The sequence below is a fragment of the Nannospalax galili genome, unplaced genomic scaffold (assembly GCF_000622305.1).
Source record: "Nannospalax galili isolate Female #2095 unplaced genomic scaffold, S.galili_v1.0 scaffold1640, whole genome shotgun sequence".
Lineage (NCBI taxonomy): Eukaryota > Metazoa > Chordata > Mammalia > Rodentia > Spalacidae > Nannospalax > Nannospalax galili.
Genome location: NW_008346098.1, coordinates 648,302 through 661,220, shown reverse-complemented (window position 1 = coordinate 661,220; position 12,919 = coordinate 648,302). Strand labels below are relative to the sequence as shown.

General features: G+C 37.5%; 1 protein-coding gene across 1 annotated transcript in view; it reads right to left on the bottom strand.

The window, feature by feature from the left end:
* Kif27 (kinesin family member 27) overlaps positions 1 to 12,919 on the bottom strand; it is a 123,711-nt gene that overhangs the window by 44,278 nt on the left and 66,514 nt on the right. Inside the window, exons 6-10 of the mRNA XM_017800475.2 lie at positions 10,000 to 10,163; positions 9,470 to 9,573; positions 7,802 to 7,957; positions 2,270 to 2,475; positions 481 to 678 (exon numbers count right to left, since the gene is read on the bottom strand). Of these exons, the coding sequence (XP_017655964.1) occupies positions 481 to 678; positions 2,270 to 2,475; positions 7,802 to 7,957; positions 9,470 to 9,573; positions 10,000 to 10,163 (828 nt within the window). The remainder of the gene's footprint in view (positions 1 to 480; positions 679 to 2,269; positions 2,476 to 7,801; positions 7,958 to 9,469; positions 9,574 to 9,999; positions 10,164 to 12,919) is intronic.

The window sequence follows — 12,919 nt, the reverse complement described above, 5'->3', positions numbered from 1 at the left end:
CAAAGGCCAAAAACGTCAAAAGTATTTGGGAGCTTGTATCTAATCTTTAAAAGATTTTAGGGTTACCTCTTCAGAGGGCGGAATGTTAAAGTAGCAAAAAGAAGAAAGTACGTGAAGTTGTCAGAAAAAAGTGATGGAGAGATATGGCAGGTGTTGGAGGGGAGGGAGTGGGTGGGGGTGGATTTGATCAAAACACCTTATATGCATGTATGAAATTCTCAATAAAGTTTTTTAAAGTTAAAAAAATTGAAATCTTCATCTTCAGAAGTTTTATCATTGCACATTATTTTATGACATCAGAACCTTCAAGACAGCACCCAGAATTCAATAAATAGGTTTTACTATGTAGGGGAGTAAAGCTTTAAGGTAAGTAGAGTACTGAAAAGCAGGCCAAGGTGATATTTCACAATCAACCTTAACTTCATTAGCTCTGCGTTTTTAACATTTCATATTACACCTAGAAATGTATGACAAAATTACTTTGATTTTTTGTTGATCCCTCTTAATTTCTGCATCCAGTTGCTTCTTTTTCTCATTTTCTTCTCGAAGCCTTTTTTGCAGCTGTACTTTCTGATATTTCAGGTGATCCACATTTTGCTTTAGTTCACTGGCACGTTTCTCATTTTGCATTGACAGTGATGCCAATTTCTTACTATCTTGTTGCTTCTTTTGTAAGACCTGAGATTAGATGGAATATTTCAAGACAAAAAAGAGCACCTCTCTCATTTCTGAACTACACGATGTTTTCATTCAATGGTAAGGGCATCCAGTTTCTCTAGTTTTATATTTATTTTTAAAACATTCACAAACATGCTTGCTTTTCTACATTTCTAATTTTGCGATACTTTTCATCAGATATATAAAAAACTAAAGAAAGATCGGACTTATACTGACAACCAAAGCAAACTCTACCTCTTTTGCTTCCTTATTAATTCTAATTTAAAAATATGTGTGGCATGAAGTATTTTAGTTACTGCCTTGTCTGCAACCCCCTTGCAGTGTAGCAGTGTATTAATCAACTTATATGTGTATGTGCATGTGCGCCACTAAGAAGGCTGAGGCAGAGGCAGATTCCAGGTCATCCTGGGCTACAAAGTGAAATTCTGTCACAAACACACATATATAAAAATTTTATATATGGTAAAAATTAACACAAAATTGGATATTTAAACAATTATCTTATCCAAGACCCCACATCTACTTATCCTTTTCCTTGATGAAAAATTACTAAATATTCTTCCAGATGTTATATATATGCATGCAAAAAGATTCTCCATTCCTTTTAGTTTTCTACTTAGAGGTCTAAGATTTGTTCTTTCTTCTATGTGATTATACAACATTGCACTCTTATTTTTTTAATTTTTGGGGAGTTTATTTAGTTTTCTTTTATGTGTATGAGTGTTTTGCCTGCATGTATATAAATGTACCCATGTCATGCAACACTTGCAGAAGCCATAAAAGGGTAGAAGTGGGCATCAGATCCCCTGGAACTTGAGTTATGGACAGTTATTAGCCATCATATGGGTGCTGGGAACCAACCTTGGGTTCTCTTGCAAGAGTAGTCAGTGCTTTTAAACACTGAGCCATCTCTCAACCCTTCCACTCTTATTATCGTGCCTTATTATTTTGTATTTAACTCTGTGGCTTTAATCATGAATCCTTTCAATGAAGAATATCAGAACTCATCACTGTCCCTGAAAGTCCATTACTTTAACATCTAAAATTGTCAGCAGCATCAAAAAAAATGGGCTCACATTTCAGTCTTCATACTGCTAGTATTAACTAACAGTGTTAAATTTAATCCCAGTCAAACAAATGAGTGTCTACAAAAGGTCACATGGGTACCTGATGTTTTATGTGCATTGTTTAACCATTATTTAATCTTTGTCCTTCAAAAAAGGATACAATTTCTGTTATCTTTATTTCTTACTATATGATTTTTATACCAAGATTAAAATATATTTGTTTAATTAAGAAACACTACCCAGATTGTAAAACACAAAAAGTAATCAGCACATGGGGAAAAAAATCAAAGCCATAGTTTCTCTTAATAATTAAAAACTGAATTCCATTTCTCTCCAAACTTAGTACAAGAATCTTGAAAAAAATTTCCTCTCTTCTTTTTGTGGTACTGGGACTCAATCCCAGTGCCTCACATATACTAGGTAAGAACTCTACCCTGAGCACCCTCCCTACCCCAGTCCAGCAGGATTCTCAGTTAAGAAAAAGTAGCTTTAAAAAGTTTACTCAATTACATTTTGTAAATTACCTGAACTCTCAGCTTTGCAGCATCCATCTTTTTACGGAACTCTTTCTGTAATTTTACCTTCAAAGCCTTATCAGAAAGATCTTTGTTTTCCAGCTCTTGCAGCTGCTTCTGTGTTTCAGTTAGTTCCACTTTTGCCTGTTCTGCTTCATGTTCCAGTTTTATTACTTCTAAAGAATACTGTCTGCTTACAGACTTGGCATTGTTACCTTCAGCAAAATATCAACAGTAATGAGTAAAATTATGTTTAAAAGTTAAAACAAAAATACTCTAAAGTTAGAGGGCAGAGTCACCAATTAAGGTATAATTAAAAACCCAGCTGACCTCACTCATCCATCAAACCCAGCTTGCCAACTAATTAATATTTAATATTTTTGAGACAGGGTCTCATTATTCAGTCCTGGCTTGCTTGAAAGTCACCATGAAGACCAGGTGAGGCTCCAACTCACAGAGATCTACCTGCCTCTGTCTTCCAAGAGCTGGGATTAAAGATGTGTGCCACCATGCTCATCTAATGACTAGTTTATTTATTTTATTTATTATTTTTATGTTATCGTGTATGAGTGTATTGCCTGCATGTATGTGAGCGCACCCGAGTCGTGCAATGCCATGGAGATCAGAAGAGGGCCTTGGATTCCCCTGGAACTGGAGTTAAGGATGGTTTGTAGCCCCCATGTGGGTGCTGGGAATTGTAACTGGGTCCTCTGAGAGAGCAGTCAGTGCTCTTAATCGCTGAGCCATCTCTCTAGCCCCATGACTAATTTCTTTGGTTTTTGGGTTTTTTTTTTTTTTCGGTCTTTTTGAGACAGGGTCTCCCTGTAGCCCCAGCTGTCCTGGAACTCACTATGTAGACCAGGCTGGCCTTGAACTCAGAGATCCGCCTGCCTCTGCCTCCCAAGTGCTGGGATTAAAGGTGTGCGCCACCACGCCCAACATGACTAGTTTCTTAATGCCTGCTCCCATCTGGTTCCAGCTTATCTTCTCATTGGCTTATCTTTTGTATTCTATTGTGTTACTCTAAAAAAAGATTTTATTATTTATTTATGTGTGTGTGTGTGTGTGTGTGTGTTTTATGTACATGGTGTCTATCAAGTACAGAAGAAGCTGTCAGATCCCCTGGAAATGGAGTTATGGACAGTTGTTAGACTGCCATGTGGGTGCTGGGATTCAAACCCCGGTCTTCTGCAAGAACAGCCAGTGTTCTTAACCACTGAACCATCTCTCCAGCCCCCTGCAAATGTTCTTAACCACTGAACTGCCTCTCCAAACTCAGTTATTTTCAATCTTCTGAATTTACAATTGTGTTTTACTGGCATGGCACCTCAGTTAAGTTACCAGAAGTGACTTTGTCTACTTGCTCAGTACATTTTAGCTTTCGCTACCCATGATCTGTATTCTTGAATTTTGTTCAAAAAATTATGAAATGTTTTAGTATTAGTATGTCTCAGTTGATTTGTAAACTAAGCCTTCTTTGGTTTTACTTTGCTTCAGTATTCTCAATGAATCCCAGATATTATATCATGTCATTTGTACTTACTTCAGTAGCATCTTTACAAAATACAGATACAACCAAAAAGTCATTATCATTCCCAGCAATATTAATACACACTGTTCCATATTCATATTTCCCCAATGGCTTCAACATAACTCTTATAATTGGTTTATTTTAATAGGATCTAAATAAGGTTATTAATATGTCTGATTGTTATATCTTTTAGGAACCCTTTAACCCAGGGTTCATGACACAGCTCAGTGGGTAAAAAAGTATTTGCTGCCAAGCCTGATTATGATCTGAGTTCAGTCCTCAGGGCCCACATGGAGAAGTGAACTGACTTCCATAAGATGTCTTCTGATCTGCCCTTCCTCTTTCCAAATAGCCCCCTTCTACTTTATGCCTTTTTCTCTTTTCAATTTAGATTCTGTATATGATAGAAAATGTGATACTTGTTTTTCTGAGTTTAGCTTATTTTACTTAACATGATGATCCATGTTCCATTCCCTTTTCAAGAAATGACATAATTTCATTCTTCCGCAAGTCTGTTTAAATTTTAACAATATTTTACTTCAGTATTTATTTTTATAACATTGGTTTAGAGAAATACAACATAAAACAACCTGTTTTCAAGAACACATTATATGAAATGTATCATATTCATTATAATGCTGAACAGGATATACACTACATTAAAATTTATTAAGTGGAATATTTCTCACATTGAGCTAAGTACTAAACCTCATACATAAGAGCACAGTAAACAAACTGTTAATTTCTGGTCAAGAGTAGGTACTTCAGATAACTAAGGTGGTAAACAGTTCCTTATTTCCTTAGAGATCATGTCTATGCTCTCCAGTCTTGGCCATTGCTGATTGGTCAGAGATGAGGATACTTGACATAAGGTAGACCCCATTAGATTGTGAGCTGGGACTCTAAATCTATAAACTTGAAGAGGTTGGAAGGAAGAGGCAGGCCTGGTCTACATAGCGAGTTCCAGGCCAGCTGGGGCTACAGGGAGACCCAGTCACAAAAAAACAAGAAAAAGCAAAAAAACGAAAATCTAAAAAACAAAAAACTTGAAGAGGGGGAGACTCTCTCAGCAGAGTGAAGGCAGGTGCTTAGAATCATGTGGCATATAGAGGCTATGCCCTCAGAAGCCTGTGAGCTCCTACTGCTTGAGGGCTCTGGAGCTGCTCAATTTCTATGCTTCCTAAGTTTGGTATTTCAGCTCTTCTTATGTCTATGAACTACTTTGTTGCTACTCTGGAAATACTAGTTGTCGGTTAAATTAGCAGAATCAATGCAACAGTTTAAAATCTTGTCTATTTTCTCTTTTTTTGTTGTGGGTTTTTTTTCTTTTCTTTTTTTTTTTGGTCTTTTTGAGACAAGGTCTCCCTGTAGTCCCAGGTGGCCTAGAACTCAATATGTAGACCAGGCTAGCTTTCAACTCACAGAGATCTTGCCTCTGCCTCCCAAGTCTCCCTGTAGCCCCAGCTGTCCTGGTACTCACTATATAAACCAGGCTGGCCTTGAACTCATAGAGATCTGCTTGCCTCGGCCTCCCAAGTGCTGAGATTAAAGACATGCACCACCACACCCAGTTTCATTTTAAAATTCTATAAATACCTCACTTAAAAATAAAAAGAATATAGCCGGGCATGGTGGCGCACGCCTGTAGTCCCAGCACTTGGGAGGCAGAGGCAGGCGGATCTCTGTGAGTTCAAGGCCAGCTTGGTCTACATAGTGAGTTCCAGGACAGCTGGGGCTACAGGGAGACCCTGCTTCAAAAAAGACAAAAAAAAAAAAAAAGAACTAGGGAGTTGATAGGCTAGCTTATTGGTAGAGTGCACATGCCTATCATGTATGAGGCCCCAGGTTCAACTCCCACATGTCCTAAATAAATAAAATACATACAACACTATGTATTTTAACAAACATATGAACTGCTAAGAGAAAAGCCATAGGGCCAATTTTATCACAATGTTAAGTGTACATGGACTATAAGACATATACTGATTTCAGAAGATATTAAGTTATAAAAGCATATTAGAATAGATGACTATAGCATTCATGTCCTTGTTATTACTGATGGCTGGCAGTAGCCACTATGTGGAAGAAGGTTTTAGTGAGAATATTGAAAAGTAAGCATGCACTGTTAATTTTACTAGTCACCATCTCTGAAGATATTTAGGAAAGCTCCAAACCATCCTTGGTTCTAATGAATAAAAAGATTGTATACAAACTCGGGTGTCTTCTATTTTAAAGCAACTCGGATGGGTGTACAGGGGTACAAAATCATACTTGTTCAGTGAGATCCATGCTGAGACACCTCTCTAAAAGATCATTTATTCTGGGAGGTAAATATTCTCAATTTAAGAAGGCACTGTCCTAGAACTAGAACTGTCTTGAAACATCTGGGATAACTGGAGGTAGGCTCATATACAGATTGTATGTCAGTAGGAATGAGGCAGGAAGAGACTTTGGGAAAGCAGAAAAAAGGACCAATAGCTAGAAAACAGCTTGCAAGGAAGGCGACAAATAGGAAAGCCATGTTTTTCTTGCTGGAGAATAATTGAAATTTACCATAAACTACATTGTCAAAAAAGTGCTCACAGGGGCTGGAGAGATTACTCAGTGGTTAACAGCACTGGTTGCTCTTGTAGAGAACTGGGTTTAATTCCTGGCACCCACATGGCGGCTAACAACTGTCCATAATTCCAGTTCCAGGCCATAACTCCAGTTCAGTTCCAGGGGATCCAACCCCCTCCCCTTTTTTTTTTAATCTCCATAGGCTTTGCACACACATAGTGTAACTACATACATGGAGACAAAATTCTCAAACACATAAAATTAAAAATTTTTTTAAATTTAAGTGTTTGTCTTGCAAGCAGGAGGGCCTGAGTTCAACTCCCAGAACTCATGTAACAAAGCCTGGTACAATGGCACTTATAATCTCAGTGCTGAAGGGGTAGAGACAGGTGGATCCCTAGGGTTCACTGGCCAGCCATCCTGGCCTACTTGGCATGGCTTAAGGCTGTGAGAGACTCTGTCTCAAAAAAAGGTGTATGGTGCCTGAGAAGTAACATCTAAGGTTGTCCTCTGGTTACCACATACACAAGCATCACCCCTGGCCCCCACACAAAAAGGGACTACATGTTCTTCAGTTCCCCTAAATGAGACCAGAATTGTTCTGAATTGAAATTAGGACAAAGAAACACTAGTGTCTCTCATTCCTTTAATTCTTGACTGATCCTTTTGAGAATACTGGAAGGAAAAAAACAAAAGTCCCAGTTTCCCTTTTAAGGCAAACCTGATCTAACTGAGAAGGAGGGATGTGGTATATATTATCAACCTGACAGGATGTGAGATAGAAATGTGCTAAAGCTTGGCTCACCAAAGAGAACAGCTTTCAAGAACTATCTAAAAGATAGTTTAATAGTATCAGGCTTGGGGATATAGCTCAATGACAGAACACTTGCCTAGCCCGCTCAAGGCTCTGTGTTCAATCACCAACACAAAAAATAATTAACTGATTAAGATTGAACTAAGTTGATGATTAATAATTTAAAATGAGTACTGCTGGGGGGCATGGCTCATTAGTACAGCACTTACCCAGTATATGCAACAACCCAAGTTTTTGTTTGCATGTTTGTTTGTTTCTGAGGGAGTCTCGCTATGTAGTATAAGTTGGCCTTGGAACTCACAGCAACCTTCCTACCTCAGCCTTTAAAGTGTGGGATTACAGAGGTAGGGCCAGCTAAAATCCTGGATTTAACCCAACATCACAGGAAAAAAAGAAAACAAAAGGTGAGACAAATATGTTTTTCTTAAAATGGCACAAAAATTAAGTGCCATGAAGTTTCAACATAACCCAGCATTTACACAAGTTAGAACAATTAAAAGATAAAATCCCAGCCTAACAAACCTCTCCACATATTGGCTCTAAAGCACATATTTTTATACTTAATCTGAGCTACAGCGGATAATTCTGAGCCATTTTAGAAGTTCTTCGTTTGCATATACGTACAGAATACTGTTACCTGTTTTTATTAACTCTTTAATCAGATCTTCCTTCATCCTGATGTTAATTGGAAGTTCTCTCATTTTCTGTTTAGCTTTATTAAGTATGACTTCGGAAGTCCTTAATTTTTGCAAATTTGACTCTTGACTTTCCTGGAGACATTCCATCTTCAAATCTTTAAAATCAAAGAAAAAAAACTAAGCAACAAAAATACCTGTGCATAAAAACTGAAGTAGAATTTGAAAAGAAAAGCAGAACAAGAATTTAAAGGTGGCAGAGGAAGGGGAGACAGAGGGAAGGGAAAATGAATGCATAGCAGTTGAGAGCTCAGCTTTCCAGCTTACAGTAATAGTTTGTACTTAAAATTTTTAACTAAGAACATACACCTTTATATATGCATATATACATGTGCATATATTTTATCATATCCCATAAGGGCTGGAAACTCAGTTCATAATTTCCTTTAACTAAAGTTATTTGAAAGAGGTATAAGCTCTCCAAGTGGTAAATTTTTCCTATTAACTTCTAGTTTTATTGTTAACAAGAGAACACAGTCTATAGCTTGCTGCTCGAGTGTGCTCTGGTACAGTGTGTCAGTGTCCTGCACCAGAATTCAAATTAATATCTTACTAAGAATATTGCTTTTGTTCAGCTCATTTTAAAAAATGTTTCATAATCAGACTCTTTCAAAGGCGCCTTGTTTCCTTTGTGGCTGCAGACCAGTAACAAATGGCTCAAGAATGGCTATCTGAATAGCACTTATCTTTACCACTTTTACATTTTAAATTAATAGTTTCAACAGAGTCAAACTCTAGTAAATATTACATGCAGAGGCTCTTTAAAAATATGCTATTTTCATATTTTGGGACTTTTCATGTTATCTATAATCCTACTTTTTGTGTACTGACCCACTTCAGGTCAAAAAGAGATGAATTAAAATATCCTACTGGAGGGCTGAAAAGATAGCTCAGCAGTTAGAAGAATGTACTGCTCTTGCAGAGGACCAGAGTTTGGTTCTAGCACCCCAATCTGATGGCTCACAACTGGCTGTAACTCCAGCTATGGGGGACTCCAACACCACTAGTCTCAACGGGCACTCATATGCACATGCCCACATGTAGACACACATGATTTTTTAAAATATTTTTAGAAACCTATTCGAATTTTTGTTACATAACTTTTTAATATTGCTATTTGATGCATAAATTCACATCCATTTGTTCTAAAACATTATTAATACATGTCAATCTGGAGAACATGTATGGCAGTATCGAGGGAAACAGACATCTAGTAGATTACTTAGTCTACTTCAGGGTAAGCAACTCAAGTCTGAGTATCAACTTTTATTATGAAACAGTTTATGTCTCTAGCCAGAAATGATTAGCAGAAAACTTTTTTTTTTTGAGACAGGGTCACACTATGTAGTCCAGGCTCACCCTAAACTCGAAATCCCGGCTCAGCCACCTGAGTGTACCCAGATTAGTTTTTTGTTTTTTAATTAAGGAATAAAAGGAATGAAAAAAACAGGAGTATAACTGAGAATATGAAATTAGTCTTACCAACACAGAAGCATTTCTACCAGGTTCTGTTTTTGACAGTACCTAGATACTTTTTAAATTACCACTTGAAAAAAATATGAAGTGTCTTACAACCATTATGTCTAAATTGTCTGAGAAAAACTTTTTACCTTCATTCCTCAAATATGATTTTTGTGTTTCATCCTGAGTATCATTCAACTCAACAAGAGAGCAAACAGAGCCTGGTTTTTTAACCCATGAGCAACTTCTACATCTAAAATGAAATTTTAAAAAGAACAGGATTAAAGGTAGTTTGTTAGCATTTTCTAATCTCTCAAATTAGTTCCTCCAAAAGATAACAGTATTTTTAAACCAATTATAAAGTAAGCAGAATTTTACTAATATTCTTTAAAATAAAAGGAAATCTTCCATCTTGGATCCAAAGGGAAATTTACCATGTTTGCAGCCACTGTGGCAAGAAAAAAATCTAAAAATTTATCTCTGAAAACATAAATCCAGTAACTATAAAAGCCTTGAAAAAAACTTTTAATTGTAAGACTGATAACTTCTGTTCGAACACTACTTTCATAACAGTAGATGGAAAAGATACACTGTAATGAAAAGAAACTATGTCTTTTGTTATTTATTGTACCATTAAAATTGTACTAATGCTTAATAAATGGGACTCACTGTAACTTACCTAGATTTCTCCTGGCCTTCTGATTCCTCATCATCACTGTTATCCAAAAACTGGCAGTGGAGAACTTCATCATGTTCTTCTAAGTGGTCCACCAGCATTTGACTTCGTGTTCGAAACCCAGCCAATATTTGATCCAGAGAGTATAAAGGAGTACTTGAGAAGACCTGGCAAGTGATTCACCCACCCAACAACAAAAGAAGTGATTCTTTAATGTCTACTTTGATCCTATGATTCAAAACGTGCTTTTAGAGGGTAAGTACTCTTAGAAATCCAATTACTGGAAATAAGCTTCACAGACACAAATTTCTTTCAGATACTACGTAGTTCTTTTTCTTCTAGAAAGCATTATTTTTGATGATCGTTTTAGGGAAAACAATACCAAAAATAAAAGCAAAGAGAAGAATGGGGAAATGGCAGCTCTTCCACATAGCAGAATTGCTCCCCAGAAAATGAGCTCACAACCCAACCATTCCACTCCTAGCACTTGGAGAATTGTAGGGTAGCTGCAGAATGCATACAATTCTGTTCAATACAAATTCCAACACAGGGAGAAATTCAGCAGCAATGCCACTTTCCCTCCTAAGACAACATTCAAAATTTGGAAATCAAGCACATTTCCTCATCCTTGACACATGGGGTGGATACCCATAACTAAATTAGTGCTCCAAATGATACATTTGATAGATATCACATGATATCTTTTTATGGGCTAGCTAGGAATCTTCAATATTATGTTTCTATTGTAGAGGCACTTTAAGTGTCCAAAAAATGACCATGAAAATAACAATGGGGTAAAGATTGCTTTTATACTTTTGTTCTAGGCTCTATTAACAAAAAATTCCTTATCACCTCTCTAAAGCTAAACAATAGGGTGACTTCTCAAAATAAACAGTAAAATCTTAAGGGAGACATTAAGTAGTAGTATAAAATATTACATAAGCTATTAAAATTGTAACATAGTAGACTATATGTATCACAGGTACTCAAGACTCAATTAGCTGTCCCATCCCTAGCCAACTGGCAGTTGATGGCTGCTGGGAAAGGAAAATCACTTTTCTTTAAGAGTGTGGCCACTAGTATGTTCTTCGTGTCCCAGTGGATAACCCTGAACCTATGTCCACATGGGCAGCACTAACTGGACCCAGGGAGTTAAACAAGTAAATAAGGAGGGCATGAAGTTGGGAGAAGGTTGTGATGGGAGTCCTGGAGGGGTTGGAGGGGCAGAGGAGTAGATATGATCAAAATTCATTGTACGCATATAGGAAATTAAAAAAATAAATACAAATCTTAAAAATTCAATCAGTTGACAGTAGATCCCTCACATATCTCATCCCCTAAATGCCTACTTAATGCTGAAGATCCTCTTCTATCTGATTTTGTGTCCCCAGTGTGGGTCACCTAATGGGACTGCCAATAATGGGCTAGATGGGGAATAAAGATTTCTAGGTGGCCTCTCAGTTCTGAGGAATGAAGCATGAGTGAAAGGAATTCTTTACAGAATAAGAAACCAAAATTTATTCAGCTAACAAGTATAAGGTATCCAGCACAGCCATTTTGCCCTGCAACTGACAGATACCATTGTCTTGTCAGGGTTTGGGTATTATTTCACAAGCAAATAAAGCCTTTTGTTCTCTGGAATTGTTATAATGGCAGATTATTTTTATTTCAGGAAAGTAAAAGAGCTAAACTGAAGAAAGAAAATATTAGAACTTGGAAATATCAGCAAGATTTCAGCAAAGGAAAAATAAATCTAGTAGAAAACAAAGTGATAGTTTAGATGCTAGCTGTCCTATTCAATGCAAACATGCCCCTTACTCTTTGAACGATGGAGGAGCAGATAGGACTTGAACAAGGCAGGCTCTGCTGCCTGCCTTCCCACCAAAACGGCGTTTTCATGGTTATTGCAGTGACCAGTCTAATCAGGAAAGGTGGCCAAGGTTTCTGGATACACAGCAGGAACAGAACTCCCAAAACTGACTTATATGACCTTTGTATCTCCTTTTCCTCTTCATTTGGGATAGAAGAAATTAAAATGAAACAAAAGTACAAATTTGAAACAGTAACCGTGGAAGTCTTAATCTAGTCACGTCTATTTTGGATCTAATAAAAAAGAAAAACAGAGTAAGAGGGGCTTAACATTTCCTGTGGCGCATGAAGCACGATTGAGAGAAATACATAGATATGGGTGGGGAGGACAGACAAACACGGATCAAAGGAAAGTAATTAAATATGTATAGCTTCTGGAGCCAGAAAAAATTATCTTGAATGCTGTTTTTAGGAAATAATGAGAGCTAGCGAGATGGTGCAGTAGGGAAAGCACTTGCTGGGGAAGCATAAGCTTGAGGGCTGGAGTTTGGTTCCCCGGCACACATGTAAATGCCAGGTGGACGCGGTGGCCTGCCTGTAATCCCGTCCTGTGAGAGACTGAGATGGGATCCCTAGAGCAAGCTTACATGCTAGACTAGCCCAGTCAGCAAGCTTTGGGTTCAAGGGAGAGACCTTGTCAATATATGCATAGCAGAGAGCACTCAAGGAAGACATCTGATGTTAACCTTTGGCTTCCATATGCATGTGCATGCATATCCGAGTGTGCACACACAACCACCTGTAACTTCAGCTGCAGGGGATCTTACACCCTCTTTGGGCCTCCTCGAGCACCTGCACACGAATGGCATGCATTCACAGATATGAATATACACATAAATTAAAATTAATCTTTTTTAAAAAATACCTAGAGAGTTAGTGAAGTATACCTCTGTGTGTGTCTGAGATGAGGCTTTCAGAGACAATTAGATCAACAGGGCTCCAATGTAATCAATGTATTAATCCCTTGATGGATTCATAATTATGACGGCACTACTGAGAGGAGGTAAAAATGTAGGCATTGGGGCATTGGGAGTCATGAGGTCATGGGGGAGGG